The 20,203-nt window shown below is 42.9% G+C and overlaps 1 protein-coding gene across 1 annotated transcript; it reads right to left on the bottom strand.

The window, feature by feature from the left end:
* Positions 1–554: 554 nt before the first annotated feature.
* LOC132584625 (vomeronasal type-2 receptor 26-like) lies at positions 555–11,188 on the bottom strand. The gene is made up of 6 exons (XM_060256526.1): positions 11,121–11,188; positions 6,213–6,504; positions 4,765–5,628; positions 2,571–2,798; positions 2,112–2,238; positions 555–1,456 (listed from the first exon to the last, which is right to left on the bottom strand). Exons 1-6 carry the CDS (start codon positions 11,186–11,188, stop codon positions 555–557), a joined length of 2,481 nt encoding a protein of 826 aa, XP_060112509.1.
* Between the last annotated feature and the right edge of the window lie 9,015 nt (positions 11,189–20,203).

The following is a 20,203-nucleotide window of genomic DNA, read 5'->3' as shown; positions in this document are numbered from 1 at the left end:
CTCTTCCAAGTTAAACTGGTGGAATCTGGGCCAGAAGCTGCCAAGCCTGAAGAGCTGAGAATAGGCTGTGGCTCTTTAGTAGAGTTTCTGCTTGGTTTACAGAAGGTCCCAGGTTCAATCCCTGGTATCTCTAGTAAAGAAGGATTAGGTGATAGTGATGTGAAAGACCTCTACCTGAGAAACTGGATAGATGCTGTCAATCTGAGTAGACAATACTGATCTTGATGGACCAGTGGCCTGACTCAGTATAAGGCAGCTTCATCTGTTTATGTGAGTGTTCATCAGGGTGACCGCCACCACAATAAAATGCTCTTTCTGGCATTCTGATGTTTTCTATCACAACAGTAGTGGAAACCTGCTGGGTGACAAGTATGGCTGAAGCTCCAGATAATCAGGAATGTAGAGAAAGTTGACATACTCATTGTTTTGACAGGTGAAGAAGATTTTGACATTGGTTAATAGGCCAAAACTGCCACCATATGATTGTAACAATACATAAGATCTGGTCTTTCTGTTCCACAGGAGAAATTCATAGAATAAGGCAATTAGATTGTTTAATTCTTCCTTTTAATTAGCTGCTCCCTCTTGTTTAATTCTGGCCTTAGAAGAATAATGTAGCATTTAGGGGAAAAGATACAAGCCAGTAACCCAGCACTGGAGGCCAAGATAGAGAAGATCTCCACAGCAGCCATGTACTTCCCTTTGGTGCTGAGGTAGGTTGGAACAAAAGACAGCCAAACACTGCAAAATATAAACATACTGAAGGTGATGAACTTGGCTTCATTAAAGCTGTCTGGAAGTTTTCGAGCAAGGAAAGCCACAGTCAAGCTTATGGTCGACAGAAGTCCCATGTAGCCCAGGACAGTATAGAACATAATAACAGATCCTTCATTACATTCTACTATGATTTCTTTAGTCAATGAGTGTCTATCATAATCTGGGAAAGGAGGAGAAGTTCCAAGCCATGCTATACAAATGCTTATTTGAGTAAATGAGCAGGAAAGAATAATGGAGTTGGCCAGTCTTCTCCCCACCCATTTCCTCATGCTAGACCCTGGGTTGGTGGCCATGAATGCTACCACCACAGTGATGGTTTTGGCCAAGACACAAGAAACAGCCACTGAGAAGATGATGCCAAAAGCAGATTGTCGGAGGAAACAAGACACTTTCCTAGGTCGCCCAATAAACAGCAAAGAACAGAGGAAGCAGAGCAAGAGGGAGATCAGGAGAGCAGAGGTAACATCCCGGTTGTTTGCTTTAACAATGGGGGTATCTTTGTGCTTAATGAAAGTTCCTAGCACTATGGCTGTGGTCAGGAAAAAAGAAACAGCAAGCGAAGCTAAACATATCCCTAGAGGTTCTTCATAAGTGAGGAAGCTGATTGTCTTGGGAATGCACTGGCTTTTGTCCTCACTTGGAAACTGATCCTCTGGACATTTGATACAGTCATCCATGTCTGGAAAAGATTAGATGTCTCATTTCAGTGTCAATTTATATGCAAGCTAAGACTAGTTTTTCACAGCTACCTTCATTGCAAGAGCACCATGAAAATCTCTCTCCTTGATTTTCATCTCAAAAAAAGGAAATATAACCTGGCACATACTACTCTTTGCATGATACATGTTACTCCAACGTTCCATATGAAGTTTTCCAAAGATTTGCAGCACCATAATATCTCTATACACCATAGTTCTGCACATGGTGCTGACAGCTGTACATCACTACTGACCTTGATGTCAGATATAGCCTACATGCAATGCAGAGGCTCTTTCGCTGAGCCACAGTCCTCCCTGTCTGTTTGTATGGCTGTGTAGTTGTTCTGTGGGTCATTAAATATTTTTTAATTCCAAGATTTGTTGTCCACTAGTGAATGGTTATTCAAATCATCATATACATCACTTGGTGATTCACAACTTAATGTTTTAATTGATTCTATTGGATAGCATTATGCAGAAGATTAGCCTCATCCTCAGAGTTAACTATTTACTGTTCTATAGAGAAATGTGGTCAAATTCTCCAGTTCACCAAGTGCTTACTCATAAATCCTGTTGAACCCTGCTTGGTTTATAGCTGTCAGAATTAATGTCATATGAAGGACTCCTGTCACCTACCCTTCTGGTTTGAAATCTTCCCTTCTGGGCATCGAACACAATCATAGCAGCAAAATGGCTTCCCTTCTAGCTTTTGTTTCTGGAAACCAAGGTGACAGGAACCACTGCACAGAGAAACCGGCAGCACCTGTGGGCAAACACAAGAGGTTTTTTAAAGTAGGAGAAATAGTTGGCTATCAGGCACTCCATAAAGAAAAAAGCATCATGAATTTATGTCAAAAAGTGATGTAAAAAAATGCTCATGTCTTCCAAGGAAAGATAGGACATAGGTCCATTCTATTATTTGGCTGAAAACCGTGTTGAGATTGGATGGAAAATGTTGTGTTATGTGCCAAATTTGCAAAAGATTAGAAAAGTTGTATGGGCAACCACTGTGATGAGCGGGACAATTCTGGCTGTGGAATAGCCCATCTGAAGAATGGAGTGGACATCGACACTTGGGGCCTACAAAAAACACACCTGGTTAAAACGTCTGGGCCACACAATCATATCCTCATCAATGCTGAATTCTTGGCCTTCCAGAACACTGTTATAAAGTCTTCCAACTTTCATTCTTAAGATGGAGTTGTTTGGAAATGTCACCAGATTCATGATATCAAAGTCAGCTCTCATTTCTTTGTTTACATTAAAAGACACAGTTCCTCCAGCCGAGTTGTTAAATGCAACATCTTGAAGAGATGAGTGGAGCTAGTAAATAAAAACAAGAGACTCACAATATATTAAGAACCTTTGCGCACAGACTTGAATTTTACAAACATCACTTTGAGAGTGTCTTGGAGTCAGTGAACTAGAGCATGATATTTTTATTTATTTATAACGGTCATAGACCAACAAACAATTCATAAAGGTCCATAACCAATAAAAGGTGGTATAAATATGATACCACCTAAAATATACATAAAATACGAATACAGACTTTAAGACACTGAAGATGTAAAATTAGTGTTAAAACCAAGGATAAACTAATAACCCTGTCTAGCCTCTTTGTTTCTTCCCTAAATATATAAATTGTTTATTCACAGCCTAAGCCACCATCTAAAACAGTAAAATCATACAAAATTAAAACTGATTGGCTATAAAATCATACATAAAAAGGCATAAAATACTGTTGTAAAACTACAAATATAACAGAACATGGCAGTTACAGCAAACAGATCGGCAAAGGTGTTTACTCATTTGCTGACTGAATTATTAGAGTTTTCCTTATTCTTGTGGCAAGCCAGCCAAATTTCACTAATTTGTATGTAACCTCAGGGTTCTTATCACTAAGAAGATTCTTAAGGAGTTGCAATTTTTGGCTACTGGTAAAAGGTATGCCGTGGAAAATGGAAGTACTTCTAGATGATCATTATAAGCCTCACAGTCAAATATGACATGGACTAGAGATTCGATACCATCATTGGAGCAGGGACATTATCATTCTTGGAATGGCACCTTTTTGTATCTCCCTTCCGCCACCATTGAAGGGAGAACGTCCCACCTCATAAGAGTAAATGTTCTCCTATATTCATTATTTGTTAAGCGGTATAGGTAGGGCATCGGGGTTACCCTGTTGATTGGTTCTGTCAGAACTCGCCATTTGGTTGCGCTATTGAGGTCATTTTGTCAGACAACGTCCAATATTCTCTGTTTCTCTATTTTCCTAGCATTATCATAAATGAGAGAACTGAGATATTATTTTGAAAGGCCATAATAATGAATTCTGTCCTCTATGTCCCTAATCCATCTTGGGACAAAGGTATCTTGCAGAATTAAACTGATCAAGCCCTTAGGAAAAAACATACGTTTCAATCAGAACTGGATGGCAAAAATCCAAAGCCTTGCTTCTACTATAATCATGCCAGTTTCTATCCTAATTAATGCATTCAGAATGCCCTTGGGTACCTGGAGAACTGTTCTTAAAAATTTTGATTAAACACTCTCCAGTTTTTTGTAATTTGTAGTGGTGTTGATTGGGACAACAAATGTTAGCTGGCAGAGGGATTTAGCCTTAAACAATCTAAGGGCCGCAATTATGCATTTACCCCCTTTGCCCCAGTAGAATTTTTTGATAGACCCCGCACTCCTTTTGACATTTGAGGTAATCATGTTATTGCATGATATTGTTGCAGAACAGAACTTTTATGCCTTTGCTGACCTCTGACAGTCCTTGAATCTTCCACAAGCTACTCCTGAGTGTAAGCACATGACAGAACATTGTGCAAGGGACTGCAGTGAGAAAGAGTAATTGGCATAAATCCCACATGTATTCTTTTATGCAAACTTAGTCCATTTGTAAAAGAGGGAAGTCACCTTCTATGTTGTATCCCACCTTGTTCCAAGCAGACCCCAATCTTTCAGGAACAATTTTGGGGGAAACAGTATGCTGAATGGGGAGGGGGGGACAGGTAGCAATAGATTCTTTCCACAAACATTAACCTATTCACACATACCACGCTATAACTAAGCAGTTTCATCTAGACCTAATTTGGTAAAGCAGTTTTGGTTTAGTTTGTTGCAGTTGTAAATCACTGAAATTGCACAGTTTATGCTTTTGTAGGTTCCAGGTATAGGAAAAAAATGTAAACCCACACAAGTTTGTCAGTAGAGCAACTGATTAATGGAAGGGGAAGCTGTTCACTGACAAAAAGTTGATTCATTATAGAGGCAATACCTTCCAAGGGTGCAGGTCTTGAAGGTTGTCTTTTTTGCCACCCACCAATGTTCTGTGATTGTATCTGGAGGAGTACATGCCATGTAAAGCATGTGCCACAGTATAGACAGCATTATAGATACTATAGCTGTGGCCAGTCATGCGCATTTCAAAAAGAGGCCCTGGAAGATTCTCCAACCTCTCCTCCCCAGTACATGTCCCATCAACTTTTATTGGCAGGCTGCAATTTGGATAAAAACAGTTGAATGCTTGCTCCCAGAAGCTCTTGAGGAAATGATCTCTTTCAGTCCAGCAAGGCTTGATCAGCTGAAGGAAATTTTGATACCCTTGAAGCTCAGTGGAATGAATCGTAAAGAAAATGGCACCTTGAAACATCTGCAGATCCGAGACCGATTGAAGGCTTGTCAAAGCAAAATCAATCTGGGCCGTCATAATCCATAGCTTTCCATCAGATGCATTTTCTTTGTGTCCAGGAGCTCCAAGAAGCATAAAGTAGCTCAGCCATGAAATGGAGAAAGTTTCTCCATGGAGGACATACGTATTGACTTTAGCATCTGTATAAGGTCGATAGATATTGATGACCATCTCGTTGATTTCAAAAAAGTCTGTCAAATAGGTTTGTCTTGGAATTCTTTGTACAAATGCAGAGCACAGTCCATGCTGGGCAAACAGTGGCTCCAGGACCTGCAAGAAATGTTCTCCACTCTCATCATCCACAACATATAGCCCAATCCACATCCATCCAAAATGCTTCAATAAATGGATAATTCCAACATACTGTTGGGCTTCATTGGGGACCATGCGGTAAAAGGATGGGGACTGTCGTGTATTACCATCTTCTGAAGCAAATGAACCATATGTAAACTGGAAAAAAAATGAGGATAATTTTATTTTTTTTAGAGAGAGGGAGAATATACTGTCCCCATTCACAGAATGAATAAAAAAAATGATTTCAGCTTGCTGTTTCAGAGAGTATGAAAGTCCAGGGCTACTCCTGCTGAAGTGTCTTAACATAGTAAAAGCTCTAGGAAACAGTCATCTACTAAAAGTGTGTGAACTTTCCCAAGAAGATAGTTTTAGGTGGAGAGCTATGTTCATCTGTCGTAGAAGAGTTATACTCAAGATCAGTAGCTTCTTGAAGGCCAAACAAGTTTTCAAGTGTACAAGCTTTCAGGGATCAAAGAAGCTTCAATGAAAGGACTTTGGATTCTCAGAAATTCATACCTTGAAATTTTGTTGGTCTTTGAAATGCTGTTGAACTCAAAAATAGCTAAATATACCCAGTGCATCCTGTTCTTTCTGCTTCTCAGAAGCTCCGAAGCTTTTGTTCTTTGATCTGTGGTAGGTTTCCCTATCTAAATCATAGAATCACTCTCGGAAAGACAAAAGAAGAGTGAATAACATGTAAGATTGGTAAAAAATCCACACACCCTATGCAGAGATCCTACCTGTGGGATTTTGTAAAGGTGTAAGATATCTGCCATGTGGAAGGAGATATCAGAGCCTAGTCCCCCAATGATTGCTATGAGGTTTTTCTCTTTGTCACATTTGTAGTTGGGGACAAATCTGTGTAATTTGAAGAGCAGCTCCAGAGTGGTCCGATAGGTCATCTTTGCATCATAGTAGCTGTCACAGACATGGAACCCCAGTGTGACGTTGGGCAAGATCATGGGATTCTCATTGATCTCGTTTATGGCGAATGCCAAGGACAGCATGTGCTGGTAGAACTTGGGCACCACACTGCAGAGAAAGGTGCATACTCCTTCACAAGGCAATTCTACAATGCACAGGTGTTACTTTACCATAGTGCTGATCCACTCTAGCTTAAAATAAAGTAACCTAATCTAAAATTGACTCATCTGAGCATTACCATATTGCATCATTTTTAGAAAGAAGGAGGGGAAGCTTGCAATGGCTAAGAAGAGGATTTACAGTGGTGATCAATGAAAGATACCGATACAGAGGAGAACAAGAGTACATTTGGCAGTGGAAAAGTACTCCATAAAGCCTTAACCTATACTATGTAGTCTTAGACAACCGTCCCCCCCAACATTTCCTCCTATTCCCTCCCATCATCTACAATATAGGGACAACTGCGCTTTTCTCCCCACCATACATAGTGTTTGTAAGGATTGCAATTGTGAGAAGTGCTGTGAAAGCTTTCAAGCACACCTTGCAAATGTTCCGTATTAAATGTGTAGTTATGGAAATAGAAGAAGATATTGTATTTATATTCCACCCTCCACCCCAAATCTCAGAGTCTCAGAGCGGCTCGCAATCTCCTTTATCTTCCTCCCCCACAACAGACACCCTGTGAGGTTGGTGGGGCTGAGAGGACTCTCACAGCAGCTGCCCTTTCAAGGACAACCTCTGCCAGAGCTATGGGTGACCCAAGGCCATTCCAGCAGCTGCAAGTGGAGGAGTGGGGAATAAACCTGGTTCTCCCAGATATGAGTCCACACACTTAACCTCTACATACAACTGGCTCTCACAATGCACCATATATTCATGTTCTTTGAGGATCTTATCTCTAGATTCAGATGACTTAGGTTTCCAACTTCACATAACATGGGGAGAACGATAATGAAAAGCATAACTTACACAGGGGTATCAAACAGCTTCTGAGAAGGGTGTTCCTCAAAGGAGTATTTGTGGAACATATAAAGGATTTGAGAAGTAATCCCTCCAATGATGAAGTCACCGGGCTGATACCACTCATGTGGTAGAGGGAGGACATCATTTGTGGGGCACTTCTGAACAGTTCCCTTGCATGCCATGGGAGGCAGAAGAAGCAGCAACACAATTAACACCACCATCTGATAAGAAAGTGGGTCTCCTGACACAGTTGCTCCTGTGCCCTTCTACATCCCCATGACTGCACTGGTGAGGTGTAAACAAGCTGGAAGAGGCAGCAATGAACTCTCCCAAGATACTCCTAAGGGAGAATAACAACACCCTTTTCTTTAACCTCAGCAAGGTTAAGAAAAGCCTTAAATGATGATAATCTAGTGCAATCCAAGGCCAGAATTATTCAAGTTAAGGGAGACTTGTAAAAGATATAATCGGAGCGGGCCCTGCCTATGTCTTACTCCCAATGTCAGCTTCGAAAGGCATATGAAAGGGTTTCTTATAACTACTTTCTGGTATGTTTATTGGTTATTTTTCTAGTAACTTTTGGAAGGTCGATAGAGTTCTGGCACAAAGGATAAATTACAATGATTTAGATAATCACAGGGGGAATTAATTGCCTGTGTAAAAGTTTCACACTGAATAGTATCACTGTTAGCAAATGACTTTTCTTTTCTTCTACTTCTTAGAAGCATAGCAGGTGGGAGGTGGGTTCCGTCTGGCCAGACGACGCAACTGACGAGGCCCTGTGGTGAAAGCAGACCCATACATTTGTGGATCAGAAAAGGCAATGGTACTATTGGCGATCTTCTCCCCTCATCCACAAGAAGATTAAAGAATGATTTTTTTTTTTCTAAATGGCATTGCAAATCTCCTGTTGAATGTGTGGCAAAGGCCTTTTGCAATTCATCTAGTCCTAACTAAATCCGAAGTCACCATCACCTTTTCCAAGATATCTTTGTTTGGGAGAAATTATAGTAAAACCAGTTGAAAGTAGTGTTGCCAATCCCTAGTTGGGGACAGGGGACCCCCTGGTTTGGAGGCCCTCCCCCCACTTCAGGGTTATCAGAAAGTGGGGTGGTGGAATGTCTGCTGGGAACTCCATTATACCATATAGAGACCAGTCTCCATAGGGCATAATGGAGAATCAATCCATGGCTATCTGAGGCTCTGGAAGGGTTGTTTTTTGAGGTAGAGGCACAAAATTTTCCACTGGTGCCTCTCCTAAAAAGAAATCCTCAAGATTCAAAAGGTTTAGATCATGAGGTCCAATTCTATGAGGCCCAAAAGAAGGTGCCCCTATCCCTCATTATTTCCAATGGAGGGAAGGCATTTAAAAAAGAGTGCAGTCCCTTTAAATGTTATGGTTAAAAAACCCCTTGGAGTTCAATTGTACTTGTCACAGCCTTGCTCCTGACTCCACCACTGAAGTCCCCAGATATTTCTTGAGTCAAACTTGGCAACCCTAGTTGAAAGCCATGACATAGATATGCCCTCTGAAACTGGCTCTCAGAAAAAGAAATCTTAGCAGGAAACAAAATTTGAAGATGATGAAGATATTGGATTTATATCCCACCCTCCACTCTGAATCTCAGAATCTCAGAGTGGCTCACAAACGCCTATATATTTTCTCCCCACAACAGACACCCTGTGTGGTGGGTGGGGCTGAGAGGGCTCTCACAGCAGCTGCCCTTTCATGGACAACTCCTGCGATAGCTATGGTTGACCCAAGGCCATTCCAGCAGGTACAAGTGGAGGAGTGGGGAATCAAACCCGGTTCTCCCAGATAAGAGTCCGCTCATTTAACCACTACACCAAACTGGCTCTCATTTGAGTCCAGTGGCACCTTTAAAACCAACAGTTTTATTCAAGGTATAAGCTTTCATGTGCAAGTGCACTTCTTCAGATACAGTGAAGCAGCATTCCCTCAACCATTACGTAAAGGAAGAGAGAGGGTGGGGAATAGTTGCCAGGAAGGGCCAATTAGAGTCAAGACAGGGACACAAACCCCAGATTTTTTATTTTATTTATTTATTTATTCCGTAACTTATATCCCACCCTTCCCACAAGTGGCTCAGGGCGGCTTACAACAAACAATAAAACAATAAAATCGGAACAAAGTTATTACATTTAAAATCAAGCATTTAAAAACCTAAAAACCTTAAAATTTTACATTGAAGCTATACAGTATAATCACAAAAATCTAGAAAGCTACATTTGTCCAGTCAGGCGTAGGCTAACCGGAAGAGGGTCGTCTTACAGGCCCTGCGGAACTGAGTAAGATCCCGCAGGGCCCTCACCTCTTCCGGTAGCTGGTTCCACCATATAGGGGCCATTGTGGAAAAGGCCCTGTCTCTAGTTGTTTTGAGACGCACTTCCTTGGGCCCGGGGATGGTGAGAAGATTTTGAGTCCCAGACCTCAGTACTCTCTGGGGAACGTGTGGGGAGAGACGGTCCCTCAGGTAGGCAGGTCCCAGACCATATAGGGCTTTAAAGGTAATGACCAGCACCTTGTACCGGACTCGGTATATTATTGGAAGCTAGTGCAGAGCCCGAAGACCCGACCAGATGTGCTCCCATCTTGGGAGGCCCAATAACAGCCGGGCCGCAGCATTCTGCACCAGCTGCAATTTCCGGGTCCGGCACAGGGGCAGCCCCATGTAGAGGGCATTGCAGTAATCCAACCTCGAGGTGACCGTAGCATGGATCACTGTTGCTAGGTCGTTGGGGTCCAGGAAGGGGGCCAACTGCCTTGCCCGTCTAAGATGAAAAAACGCGGACTTGGCAGTGGTCGCTATCTGAGCCTCCATATTTAGGGACGGCTCCAGTAGCACCCCCAAGCTTTTGACCCTGTCCGCTGGCCTCAGCAGAACACCGCCAAAAGCTGGCAGGGGGATTCCCCCCCCCCCGGCCCCTGACGGCCCAAACAAAGGACCTCTGTCTTCGCAGGATTCAGTGTCAGTCCACTCAGTCTGAGCCACTCAGCCACGGCCTGTAATGCCTGATCTAGATTATCTGGGGCGCAGACCGGTCGGCCATCCATAAGTAGATAGAGCTGGGTGTCATCAGCATACTGGTGGCACCCCAGCCCATACCTTCGGGCAATCTGGGCAAGAGGTCGCATATAGATGTTAAATAACATCGGGGAGAGAACCGCTCCCTGGGGCACCCCACAGTTAAGTGAACGCCTCTGGGATAGTCCCCCCCCCAATCGCGACCCTTTGTCCCCGACCTTCAAGGAAAGAGGAAAGCCACTGCAAGGCCAGCCCCTGAATCCCCGCGTCGGCGAGGCGGCAAGTCAGCAACTGATGGTCGACCGACATTAAAAATGTCATGACCCCTACCACAAATTTTGTTGGTCTTTAAGGTGCTGCTGGACCCTTACTCTTTTCTGCTGCTACAATTAGACTAACACAGCTACCCATCTTGGACTAATCGTACAGTTGTACTTGTCATATAGTTATAATTGAATACAATATGACCTACTTCTGAGTTTATTTATTTCTTTGGTTAATTTATATGCCACCCTTAACCAAAAATGGGGCTCAAGACAGAGTAAAACATTTAAAACCATTAAAACAATTTAAAAATAAATAGTTAAAACCATGGATTATAAATTAGTCAACAGCCGCACTGAAATTCCAGTGGGAGGTGACCCAGTAATAGGCCAGAAAGGTGTTATAATAGGGCTACCAAGCTCCCAGGAGGTTCCCAACCTACTAGCCCACATTGGGCCACTGGGGCAAACCTGCCTCAACATCGCCGGCACGATGACATCACCCGGAAGTGACGTCATCGCACCAGTGACGTTGAGCGACAGCCCCTATAGGCGTTTCAGGGAAAACTCTATGGTTTTCCCAGATGCTCTAGCCATTTGGGAAAGAAAACTCTATGATACAATAGGTACCATAGAGTTTTTCCCTCCCGAATGCCTAGAGCATCCAGGAAAACCATAGAGTATTCCTGGAAACACCTAGAGTGGCTGCCATGGATTGTTGCTGGCACAATGACATCACTTCCAGGTGATGTCATCATGCCACTCACGCTTCGCGCACATGAAGAGAGTCCCCCCACTGGAGGCTTGAGGGACTTGGCAACCCTATGTTACAACAACTTACAGCAGCACAAAAGCACAACAGCACAGCAAAGGAGGACAGTTTAGTTGTATCAAGGACACCTGCTGCCTCAACAAAAGGCCTGGTGGAACAGCTCCATCTTACAAGCTCTACAAAAAGATAGCAATTCAGATAGGGCCCGGATCTCTACTGGGAGCTGATTCCACCAGGCTGGGGTCAGGGCAGAAAAGGCCTCAGCCCTGGTCAAGGCAAGACAGATGTCCCTGAGGCCAGTAGTGGTCAACAAATGTTGGGAAGTTGAACATAAAGAGTATTTAGGATTGTTCCCTTAGCCTTAACTTTCCCCTTGCATTTAGCTCTGGTCTCAATATAATAATGTAACATTTAGGGACAAATATACAACATAGTAACCCAGCACTGGAGGCCAAGATAGAGAAGATCTCCACAGCCACCATGTATTTTCCTTTGGTGCTGAGATATGTTGGAACAAAAGTCACCCAAACACTGCAAAATATCAGCATACTGAAAGTGATAAATCTGGCTTCATTAAAACTGTCTGGCAACTTTCGAGCTAGAAAAGCCACAGTCAAGCTGATGATGGACAAAAGTCCCAAGTAACCCAGGACAACATACAGCATTATGACAGATCCTTCATTACACTCTGCTACAATCTCTCCATCCATTGAATACATGTCTAAATCTGGAAAAGGGGGAGACATTCCTAGCCAAATTGTGCAAATGCTGGCTTGAATAAGAGAGCTTGAAAGGATGACTGAGTTGGTCAGCCTTTTCCCCATCCATTTTCTCATCCTGGACCCTGGTTTGGTAGCCATGAAAGCTACCACCACAGTGATGGTTTTGGCCAAAACACAAGACACAGCCACTGAGAAGATGATGCCAAAAGCAGATTGACGGAGGAAGCAGGTCACTTTCTTAGGTTGCCCAATAAAAAGCAAGGCACAGATGAAGCAGAGTAATAGGCAGATGAGTAGTGTGTACGTGATATCCCGGTTGTTGGCTTTGACTACTGGGGTATCTTTATGCTTAATAAAAATTCCCTGAACTAAAGCTGTGATCAGAGCAAAAAAACTTGCAATGCTAGCTAAACAGATCCCTAAAGGTTCCTGATAAGACAGGAAACTTGTAATTTTGGGATCACATCCATCTCGATTCTTGCTTGGATACTGATCAACTGGACATCTGACACAGTCTTCCATGTCTAGAAAGAAAAAGGAAGAAAGTCTACATGGTGGGCAAGTCATATGTGACCTATTTCCTACCTTCTGGGTGGGAATTGATTTTCATGATCATGTTGCTGGTTCCATAGGTGGAAATGGTCATTTCAGTGCAATCTTGTGTAGCATTTGTCTGTGTGGATCCCATGACCCCTAAAACAGTCTGCTACAGGAATTTTTTTTTTGGTAGAAAAAGCCCAGCAGGAAGTCATTTGCATATTAGATCACACCCCCTAACACCAAGCCAGCTGGAACTGTGTTCCTGTGTGTTCCTGTTCAAAAAAAAAAGTCTTAGCCTGCTCTTGATCAAAATAGACCCCTTTTCCCTCTTTAATTGTCAGAAAAAACATGGTAGGAACATGCTACTCAGCTAAGTGTGCTACTTTCCTATAGCCCAAGATAGTTTATACTGGTAGACAGGCCTTTTTTTTTTTTGCAGGAACTCCTTTGCCTATTAGACCACACACCCCTGATGTAGCCAATCCTCCTGGAGCTTACAGTAGGCCTTGTACTAAGAGCTCTGTAAGCTCTTGGAGGATTGGCTACATCAGGGGTGTGTGCCTAATATGCAAATGTGTTCTTGCTACAAATAAAAGTCCTGCTGGTAGAAAACTTGCATCTTTTCAAAGCAGGTTTTTTGAGCTGCAGGATGGTTTGGTGTAGGGGTTAAGTGCACGGATTCTTATCTGGGAGGACCAGGTTTGATTCCCCACTCTGCCACTTGCACCTGCTGGAATGGCCTTGGGTCAGCCATAGCTCTGACAGAGGTTCTCCTTGAAAGGGCAGTTGCTGTGAGAGTCCTCTTAGCCCCACCCACCTCGCAGGGTGTCCGTTGTGGGGGAGAAAGATAAAGGAGATTGTGAGCCACTCTGAGACTCGGAGTGGAGGGTGGGATATTAATCCAATATCTTCATCTTCTTCTTCTTTTGTATCTGGCAAACGAAAGGGCTACAATACAAGCTGTCATTCTCTGCCGGGCTTTGTAGGTACTTGCCACAGTGTGGCAAAAAATGACATATATTGCTACCCTCAAATGTGCCCAGCCTTACAGTCTGTGTCTTGCCATAGTGGATATAGACATGAGGACATTATGGTTTTGAAGACACCAGATGTCTATAAACTCTGGAAATAAATCATGCAAAGACATTGCATAAGCTTTCCTTCTCTTTCTGTCTGAGAGAATTGAAATCCCTGTTGAAATATTCAGTTCCCTAGTTCTATTAGCAGTGAAAACCTAGTTCACAGGTGGATATTTCATCAGTGTTTGAAAACTGGTACCCAAATGTAACTATTTATTTAGAACATCTTTATCCCACCTGCACAGCAACCTGCCTGGGGGCTGATTACAAAATACAAATCGTTAAAAAATCCATTAAAGGATATGAATTAAAATGCAGCATTTCAAAATTCCCAGCCCAACATAACAAGATATATCAGAAAAACGGGCCACAGACAACTTAAAACAACAGTTTGCAGATGAAAATCACATTTAACATCAGCCTCTTAATTAAAAAGCCTTGGTGAACAGAAACATTTCAGCCTGGTGTTGAAAAGAAAACAATGGTGGGAGTGACATAGGCCGTTTTCGCACTCACGTTTTACTGGCGCCACGACCATCCTGACGCCGGCGAATCTGCATGGATTTCGCACCAGAAGCTCCGGCGCTCCCAGAAGCGCCGGCTACTTCCGTCGCTAAGCCAGCGCAAACGGAAATCGCAAAGATGCAGGAAAACGTTTGCGCTGGCTTAGCGACGGAAAGCGCCGGCGCTTCTGGGAGCGCCGGCGCTTCTGTTGCGAAATCCATGCAGATTCGCCGGCGTCAGGAGGGTCGTGGCGCCAGTAAAACGTGAGTGCGAAAACACCCATAGAGAAGCAGAAGAGGAACATAGGCACCAGGCAAACTTCAAGGGGAAGGGCATTCCACAAGCAGGTGTCACTGTTGTTTGTTCCCCAAAAAAACCATTCCCTCCACTTCTGAAAGTAAGGGCATAGAGAGCAGGGTTTGTGAAGATCTTAACTGGTGGACTGGACTATGTGAAAGGAGTCAGTCATTCAAGTACCTTAGTCCTAACAACCAGCTGATTGAATTGTGCCCAGTAATGATCAGTTAGCACTGGGGTGATAAAATTCCTGTATCCTGCCCTCAATTGATGACATTGACCACTATTAGACATTCTTCTTCATATTAGGGATGGGCACCAACCAGGAAAATGCATTTTGGTTTGGTTCATGGTTCATGGCGCGGTCCATTCGCAAACCACAAACTGTCACAAACTTTTAGCCACCAAATGAGCTGGCGAGGTTTGTGAGGTGGTAGAACAGCGCCTCCCCCCCCCCCCCAGCGTGTTGGAGAAACCAAACTTCCAAGAAATCTCCAGCTGACTCTCTTCAATCTGCCCTCCAAGTTTGGTGGAGATTGAATTTATGGGATCTGAGTTATGACCCCTAAAAAGGTACCTTCAGGAAAGTGCTTTCTGGGGAAATAACAGGCAGTTATTTTGACAGCCGCAGGTTCAGGATCCCGTGCAAGCGAAAACATCAGTCACAGGGTACATCCTTCAGATTCTCCTCTACATGTCTTTAAGTTCCAGCCCCTCTCCCCATTGATTTGAAGTCTGGAAAATATTTCGATTGAGCAGAACCAATCTGTCTAGAAACGTATCTGTTCACAAACTGACATGAACCACCTTGAAAGTTTGTGGAAAGTTCACGCCAGTTGATCTGCCAAGAACTTCAGCTTGTGAACCACAAACTTGCCAAAATTCATCCCAAACTTTAATTCATGGGCCAAGTTGTGCCCATCTCTATTTATAATATAGTGCAAATATGGCCAATGTCTTCTATCTAGCCTTGACAAACACTAAGAATCCATGTGAACAGTAGAGTTAGTCACCACTTGATCATGTGCTTACCCTGAATGCTGGAACATACAGTATATTGCATTATATCACCTACTCATCTGACTAGAAATCTTCCCTTTCGGGCATGGAACACAATCATAGCAGCAAAACTTCTCCCTTTCCTTCTTCTTTTTCAGATAACCAGGTTGGCAGAAGTCATTACATAGAGAAATGGGCAGCACCTACCAGTAAACATGAGAGGGCTTAGAATGCAGGGATGCAAAAAACTTGGCCATTTTTCCAACAAGGAACTTAAGAAAGCAACAGATATAAAATGCCCTGCATGCCTCCCATCCAGGCCCTGACCATTCCTATCCATGTTTCAATGCAGAACACTGAACTACCATGTGCTTCCAAAGCCCTTAACATTTTTTACATGCTATAGCACTCTGGCCAGGCCTCAGATTCAGTGGGAGCTCACAGGAGCACAGCTCCTGAACCTTTCTGAGAGTTCCATCTTCTCCTTCCCACCTTGTCCATTGAATAGTAGGTGCAGCTGCATAACAATCCCTGGATGAGCTCGACCACCTATTTTTCTACAAAACAACCCTTGACTCTGGCTATTGGTTAGGCTAAACAGTCCCTGAATTTCCCATCTAAAAAGTATCAACAGAATCCACACCTGGTTAAAACCTTTGTGCCACACCATTTTATCTTCATTGATGATGAATTCTTGTCCTTTGCATGCACTGGGGTCCATCCTTCCAATTTTTATGTTCACAAAAGATCTGTTTGGGAAGGTGACCAAGTTCATGATATCAAATCCACCTCCCATCTCCTTGTTGTCATTAAAAGACACAGTTTCACCCATTGTGTTGTTAAACAAAATGCCTTGAAGATATGGATGGAGCTGGATGAAAGAGAGAAAGCAACATACAGGGAGAGCAGAATGCTGGAGAAGATTGGATACGATTTAGAAGATTCATAAGACTCATAAATGCCTTTTTTATTATATATACATTTCACAAGGACGGGTTAAATATTCACAAGGGAGAGTGTCAAGTACTGCACAATCTCCATCAACGATGACCTCTCTGATGGTGAATCATATGAAGTTTATTCAATGAGTTGCAGAGCCAATGCTGTGTCTTGGTAGAACTGAGCCCCTCAGGTCTGAGCAGTTAGTTATAGTACAGGTCCAGAGCATTTCAGGTTTGAAACAATTAGCACCTTTTCCCTCTATCAATGAAGCATCTCCTCCCTCCTTTATCAGTTCCAGCTAAAGCAAGCTGCTTCAAAAGTGAAAGTCTGAGTGCGACTGACCTTGATGCCTAGACGTACCACATAACTCAAGGTTGGAAAAAGGCTACTGGTACATTTCACATACATAAAATTGTATTAGCTAGCAAGCAACTACAGCCATGCAGATTACAGAAGTCTGGACCGATATGGAAGTACTCATGGCAAGAAGCATTCTTGACAGAGAGGAACTTCCATATTCCATTCAATGTTGGCCTTCCCCGGCATCGGCTTTCCCCCTAACACTGTCCCTTTGTCTCACCTCCAGTCAACTGCTGGCTACCCTTCCCACACACACCTCTGCCACACTATCTCCCCTGTATCACGATTAGCTCCAGAGGGGTTACCCCAAAATGGATATTTTGCATTGTAAGAAAAGGGTTCTTCCCCCACCCCCACAGTCAAGGTAGAACCTACACATACCTACTTCTGTCCCCCTTGTACAGATTTATCTATCCACCCAGGAGGCCAGCCCCATGATATTAGATACCAGGATCTGAACATGCAACTCTTTTGCAGAGGTAGAACTTCCAGAATAAGAAGAAATGTTGACCCACTGAACTTTGGCAATGAGTAATGTGCAGAATATCATTTGCCAGTGGCTTGCTGAGAATTTGTGATGGTGTCTTAAAATTTCTATTGAAGTGTTTGTGTTAATAGGCTATCTCATTGTATAGACATTACCTGCCAGGGCTCCAAATCTTGCAGCTCAATATTTTCACCCTTCCTCAATGCCTTGTGCTTCGAACGAGATGCAAGCATAGCATGGAAAGCATGTGCCACAACATATACAGCATTATAGATACTGTAGCTGTGGCCAGTCATGCTCATTTCAAAAACGGGTCCTGGAAGGCTCTCTAACTTCTCTTCCCCTGTGCATATCTTGCTTATCTCCGCTGGTTCCTGGGAATTTGTAAATGAACAGTCAAATGCTTGCTCCCAGAAATCTTGGACAAATCCATTTCCTTTTGTCCAGTCAGGTTGTATGATATGAAGAAATTCCTGGAAGCCCCGAGGCTCATTTTGATGGATTTTGAAGGAAATGGTACCATGGAATGGTTGGAAATCAAGGCCCCTTTGGAGGCTAATGACAGCTAAATCCATCTGGGCTGTTGTGATCCACACCTTTCCAAGAGAGGTGATTTCCTTATATCCAGGAACTGCAAGGACCAAAGTTGTGCTCAACCACATGAAGGCCAAGGTTTCTCCATAGATGAGAAATGAATTGGCTTTGCTTTCTGTGAAATGAAGGTAAATATCTGAGGCCAAATTGGTCATTTCAGCTTTTGGATGCCAATATGGTTGTGTTGGGATTCTCTGTGTGAAAGCTGAACAGATCCCATTCCGGGAAAATAATGGTTCCAGCACCTGCAAAAAACGCTCTCCGCTTTCATCATCCACGACAAAGAGTCCAACCCACACCCATCTAAAATGCAGAAGCAAGTGGATAATCCCTCTGTACTGGTGAGTTTCATTGGAAACCATGCGGAAAAAAGGAGGTGATGATGTTGTATCTGTCTCCTCTGGGGCAAAAGAACCATATGTGAGCTAAAAAGAAATGCATGGATATTTAAGCAACAGGTCCAAAGATGTGTCTCAGTGCAGGTGTGTGCTCTTTTATGCACTACATTTTTGAGAGATTAAAAAAAGTTACAATTTGCAAATTAAATCCAGTTCTCTTGAACAATACGAGACTCAGCTGTCCTCATCAGGGGTTAGATCAAACCAGGGTTGGTTGGCTGGTTTTGGTTCTGTTGCTCAATTGTCCGCCTTACTTGGCTTCTGCCTGACATATCTTTTGTTAATGCAGAACCCATAATCCCCAGCATAGTCTTTTTGGTGGTCACTTCTCCATTATTCACCACCTGATGAGACTCACTCATACCCTGGTGAGTGTTCAGGGGTATAAATGGAAAACTGGTGATTTCTTAATAGCAAATATAAATGTCTTTATATCCCTTGAGCTCTGTAAACTCACATTTGTAGATGTAAATTTGTGTCTACATGCTTGATATAAACAACTTGTATGCGTTAAATGAGACTAGCTACTTTCAAGTTCATACTTTTTATCTTCTAAAGCACATTTTTTTTCCTTACATGATAATTGCAACAGATTGGATCTAGCCTGCATTTTCAGTCACTTTCTTCCAATTCTACTCCTTATTAAAGCCCACAACCCATGTGGATTTTGTATATGCTGGTCCCATTATTCCCAACATAGCCTTTAGGGTGGTAAAATGGGGGCTGCCCTTCATTTTCAGTAGCAGGAAAGTTGGGTAGAACCAAACCAATATTGTTCATTTCGCAGCTTCTGACTCACTTAATGCAGTCAGTCATGTTTCTAGCTAAACTAGTCAAGGGGGCAATATGAGGATGGTTCAAACTGCAGCAGAGTTGCTGGTTTAATGTATTTTGGTGCTAATAATCACTGTGATTCATCTTGCACATTTGATATGGAGAGGGATATATGCCTATAATCATGGAGTTGGGTCATCTAGTCCAACCCCCTGCACAATGCAGGAAACTCACAAATACCTCCCCCTAAATTCCTATATATAGGAAGGTTATCTATCTATCCATCCAGAGAGAGAGAGAGATTAAGATGAAGCCATACACATTTGGATGTGCCAGCTACTGGTGATTTTTTAAAACCAATTTTTCCCCATTATAAAAACAAAGTCTCGTTCTTTAAATAACACCTTTACTTTTGAAGGGCTTTTTTTGTTAGGAATAGTGGATCAGATCTCTAGTTAGGGCACTGTCCCCACTAGCCCTGCTCTGGCTACAGCCCTGATCCTGGTTTAACTTTTGCTGTATCTCTCAGAGCACAATGTCATTAGGAATTAATTAGATAGAAATCTGATTTCCTGAGTTCCTGGGTCTATCTTGTTCTTTGAAGCTATGTCCTATTGCAGGGGTGGCCAACGGTATCTCTCCAGATGTTTTTTGCCTACAACTCCCATCAGCCCCAGCCAGCATGGCCAATGTCTGGGGCTGATGGGAGTTGTAGGCAAAAAACATCTGGAGAGCTACCGTTGGCCACTCCTGCCCTATTTATTCTGTAATTCTGGGGTTTAATCTGTAATGACTTGGCAAAATATTCTCTCAGTTGTAACTTTCCCTTTTTCTTTTTCACAAAATCACCCCTAGAATGACAAAAAAAAGGTTTCCGTCCTCATATCCCCAACGTACAGACCCTACCTGTGGGATCTTGTAGAGATCTAAGATATCTGCCATTCTGAAGGAAATATCAGAGCCAAGTCCTCCAATGATAGCAATAAGGTGTTTGAAGGGGATGCACCTGTAATTGGCGGTGAATCTATCAGATCTGAAGAGCAGATCCAGAGTGGTACGATAGGTC

Source organism: Heteronotia binoei, chromosome 15 (assembly GCF_032191835.1).
Source record: "Heteronotia binoei isolate CCM8104 ecotype False Entrance Well chromosome 15, APGP_CSIRO_Hbin_v1, whole genome shotgun sequence".
Classification (NCBI taxonomy): Eukaryota; Metazoa; Chordata; class Lepidosauria; order Squamata; family Gekkonidae; genus Heteronotia; species Heteronotia binoei.
This window is presented reverse-complemented; position numbering and strand designations above follow the sequence as displayed.

Bases quoted from the DNA above. Each gene is read 5' to 3' on its own strand.
- LOC132584625 (XM_060256526.1), bottom strand. From the start codon at position 11,188: ATGACGTCACTTCCGGGTGATGTCATCGTGCCGGCGATGTTGAGGCAG. The intron at 2,799-4,764 runs GTATTGCCTCTA...TTTATTTACTAG, and splicing joins AAGACCTGCACCCTTGGAAG to CTCCACTCATCTCTTCAAGA. The intron at 2,239-2,570 runs GTGTGTTTTTTG...GTTTGCCCACAG, and splicing joins GGCCCAGACGTTTTAACCAG to GTGCTGCCGGTTTCTCTGTG.